The sequence below is a fragment of the Terrapene carolina genome, unplaced genomic scaffold, assembly GCF_002925995.2.
Source record: "Terrapene carolina triunguis isolate 2854851 unplaced genomic scaffold, T_m_triunguis-2.0 Scaffold23090, whole genome shotgun sequence".
Taxonomy (NCBI): Eukaryota; Metazoa; Chordata; order Testudines; family Emydidae; genus Terrapene; species Terrapene triunguis.
In genome coordinates, this window is record NW_020687441.1 from 1 (window position 1) to 2,962 (window position 2,962).

The 2,962-nt window shown below is 47.6% G+C and overlaps 1 protein-coding gene across 1 annotated transcript; it reads right to left on the reverse strand.

Annotated features, from left to right (window-relative positions):
• Window positions 1–1,038: 1,038 nt before the first annotated feature.
• Window positions 1,039–2,758, reverse strand: LOC112119350 (olfactory receptor 52J3-like). The gene is made up of 2 exons (XM_024217974.3): window positions 1,848–2,758; window positions 1,039–1,236 (listed from the first exon to the last, which is right to left on the reverse strand). The coding sequence occupies exons 1-2, from the start codon at window positions 2,756–2,758 to the stop codon at window positions 1,173–1,175; spliced, it is 975 nt and encodes a 324-aa protein (XP_024073742.2). The 3' UTR covers window positions 1,039–1,172.
• Window positions 2,759–2,962: the final 204 nt, after the last annotated feature.

Consider the following 2,962-nt stretch of genomic DNA (forward strand, 5'->3'; position numbering starts at 1 on the left):
AGGTGTTTAATGGGTCTGTATATATTTCTTTCTTTCTATAGACATTAGATACAGTGCTTCTGTCTGCCATTTTCAGGTGCCTAAGTAGCTCAATAAGAATGATTAAGGAGTTAGAAAATCCACCTTATAGTGACAGACTCAAGGAGCTCAATCCATTAGCATAACAAAGAAGTTTGATGGGTGATTTCATCAGCCTATAAGTTAATATGTAATAACGGGCTCTTCAGTCTAGCAGAGAAAGGTCTAACACGAGCCAATGGCTAGAAATCGAATCCAGACAAATGCAGACTGGAAATAAGGTGCACATTGTTAACAGTGAGCTTAATTAACTATTGGGAAAATGTACAAAGGATCACAAGGGGCATTTCAGGCCTAGGAATCTATGAATCTCAGCTTTCATTTAAATTTCAACCCAGGATACCCTGGAGGCATGAGGCTCACCATTAGATCCATAGAGGAGAAACACCAACAAAACACCACCCACTCCTTGTGTCCCTGAGGCTTTTCTAATTTCTCTGGCCCCCGACAGCCCCTTGCTGGTACAGCCTCCTTTGTCCCTGCCTGTTCCCCATGAGTATTTTAACCCAAACAGTCTCACATTGAAAACAAGATGAACCTGAAGAATCTCAGAAGAGATGGCTCCAAATCCATGGGAATCTCTGAGCCAGGGGATGTTGTAAAGGCCAGAAGTCTAACTGGATTCAGAAGAGAACCAGAGAAGTCCCTGGAGGCCAGGCCCACCAATGGCTATTGGCTAGTATGGGAAGCTGTACTCAGTTCTGTCACCTAAACAGAATGGCTCAGGTGTGGGAATCTCCCTCATAACCCCTGCAGTGTGGATTGATGCAAAGGCCATACTTGAGTTCTCCTCACTGTTGGGCCCAAAAAGAAAAATTCTAGAGCAGTTATGCCAACCTAACCAGAATTAGGCCAGCAGAGGTTTCTGTGTGGTCCCCGGGCAGAATCAAAGACATAGTTGCTTAAGCTGAAAAAGTGAGGTAAGAGGGAAGCTGCATTTCTGTACCAGCTGTGCTACGAACAGTGTGCTCAGAAGATAGAGTAGGAGACATACTGCCTCCACTCCCTGTTTCTGTTCTTTGTATGTTCTTGACTCCCCCTGTCTCCTAGTTCTGGTGCTTGTTAACCGTGCTGATAAGAAAGTTGCTGAGACATTATGAATTGCTTAAGGCTGCTTGTATATGGGGATAGGTATACATGAATACTAGAAGTTTCTCGCTAACAAAGGGGGATGTGATGCGGGTTGTTTTAAATGAATAATCTATGACGCGACGGAACTGTCTATATAACCCTACTAGTTGTTAAAACCGTGGCTGGTTCTCTCTGGAGATGGGCTGCTCTCTATTGTTGTGTGCACTCCTCAATAAAGAGCTTATCACTGGACCTTGCTGGTGTTGCCGGTCTCTCTGCAGTCAGACAACGAACCGTGCCATCTGGGTTCTGAGTCCCCGACATCACCATGCTTTGGACTGAAGAACTTTAGCCCTTTCCCCAGCACTCCAAATCTATTGGTCTCTCTCCTATAGCTGGCCACATTGGTTCTATAGTTCTCCCACAGCCTCTTAACCAATTTGGTTTCTTGAAGTGATCCACATATAAGTGGCAAAGTCACTGGTGACAGGAGAATATTGCCTTGCCTTTGCCAGTCTCACCCCAGCTCTCCAAGGCACAGAGCAGATGAGAAATGACAGCAATGCGTCATTACTGAGTTCAGGTTCAAAAGGCCCCAGACAAACGTATTGCTCTGGGATGTGAGAAGCTCTATTAGAGGTCGCACTGATCAGCAGAAACAGGACCAAGTAGCGCTTTCTCTGGGGAATTTTCTCAGCACCCTCTCACGGATCTCCTTTGCCCTCACCCCGTAAATGACTGGGTTCAGCATAGGGGGCATGAGGATATGGAAACTGGCAACCAGAATGTGGGCAGAATGGGGAATCTGCTGGCCGAACCTGTGTGTGAGGTACAAGAAAAGCACCGGGGTGTAGAATATGAACATCACGACCATGTGGGAGCCACAGGTGCTGAGAGCTTTGAGGCGTGCGCCATTGGATGGGAGCCGGAAGACGGCCTGTAGTATACGAACATAGGACAAGAAAATCATGATCAGATCCATCACTAAGAGGGAAACTAAAAACAAGTCATATTCTCCATTGGCCCTAATGTCTGCACAGGCCAGCTTTGCAATTCCCATGTGCTCGCAGTAGGAATGGGCAAGGACATGGGCTCTACAGAAAGGCAGACGGTCAACCAGGAATACCATGGGGAAAATGAGGACTCCTGGCTTCAATATAATCACCAGGCCTATCAGTGCAATTCTCTTCTTTGCTAAGATCACAGTGTATCTCAGAGGGTCACAGATGGCCACATATCTGTCAAAGGCCATGGCCAGAAGAACGGCTGACTCCATTCCCGTGAACGTGTGAATGAAGAACATCTGGGTGAGGCAGCCACCAAAGCTGATCTCTCTGAAGTTGAACCAGAAGATGCCCAGCATTCTGGGCACTGTAGCAGTAGAGAGGCCCAGGTCGACGGCTGACAGCATGCACAGCAAGTAGAACATGGGCTGGTGGAGGCTGGGCTCTGTTTTGACGATGAGCAGGATGGTGCAGTTCCCCAGCAGTGTTATGATGTAGACGGTGCAGAAGAGGATGGAGATCCAGGCGTGTGCAGCTTCCAGCCCTGGGATGCCCAGCAGGATGAAGGTGGAAGGGTGGGAGTAGGTATAATTGAGCAGTGACATCTCCAGCGGTTGCTGATGTCCCTGCTGCTGGCACAGATGCTCCCTGCAAGGAGAAAGAGTGCTGCTTTACTCTGCTTAGCGTCGCTCATCCAAACTGTACTTAAGAGCCAAAGAGAGAAACTACAGAAAGAGAAACAAGCAAGTGAAGAAAGGGAAGTTGTCAGCTGAGACAGAGAGTCAGTGAGAGCCAGGAAGGCCTCTGAA

Coding starts and splice junctions, on each gene's coding strand:
- LOC112119350 (XM_024217974.3), bottom strand. CDS start 2,758: ATGTCACTGCTCAATTATACCTACTCCCACCCTTCCACCTTCATCCTG. Junction 1,237..1,847: donor AAGGAGATCCGTGAGAGGGT/GCTGAGAAAATT, acceptor CCCCTTTGTTAG/CGAGAAACTTCTAGTATTCA.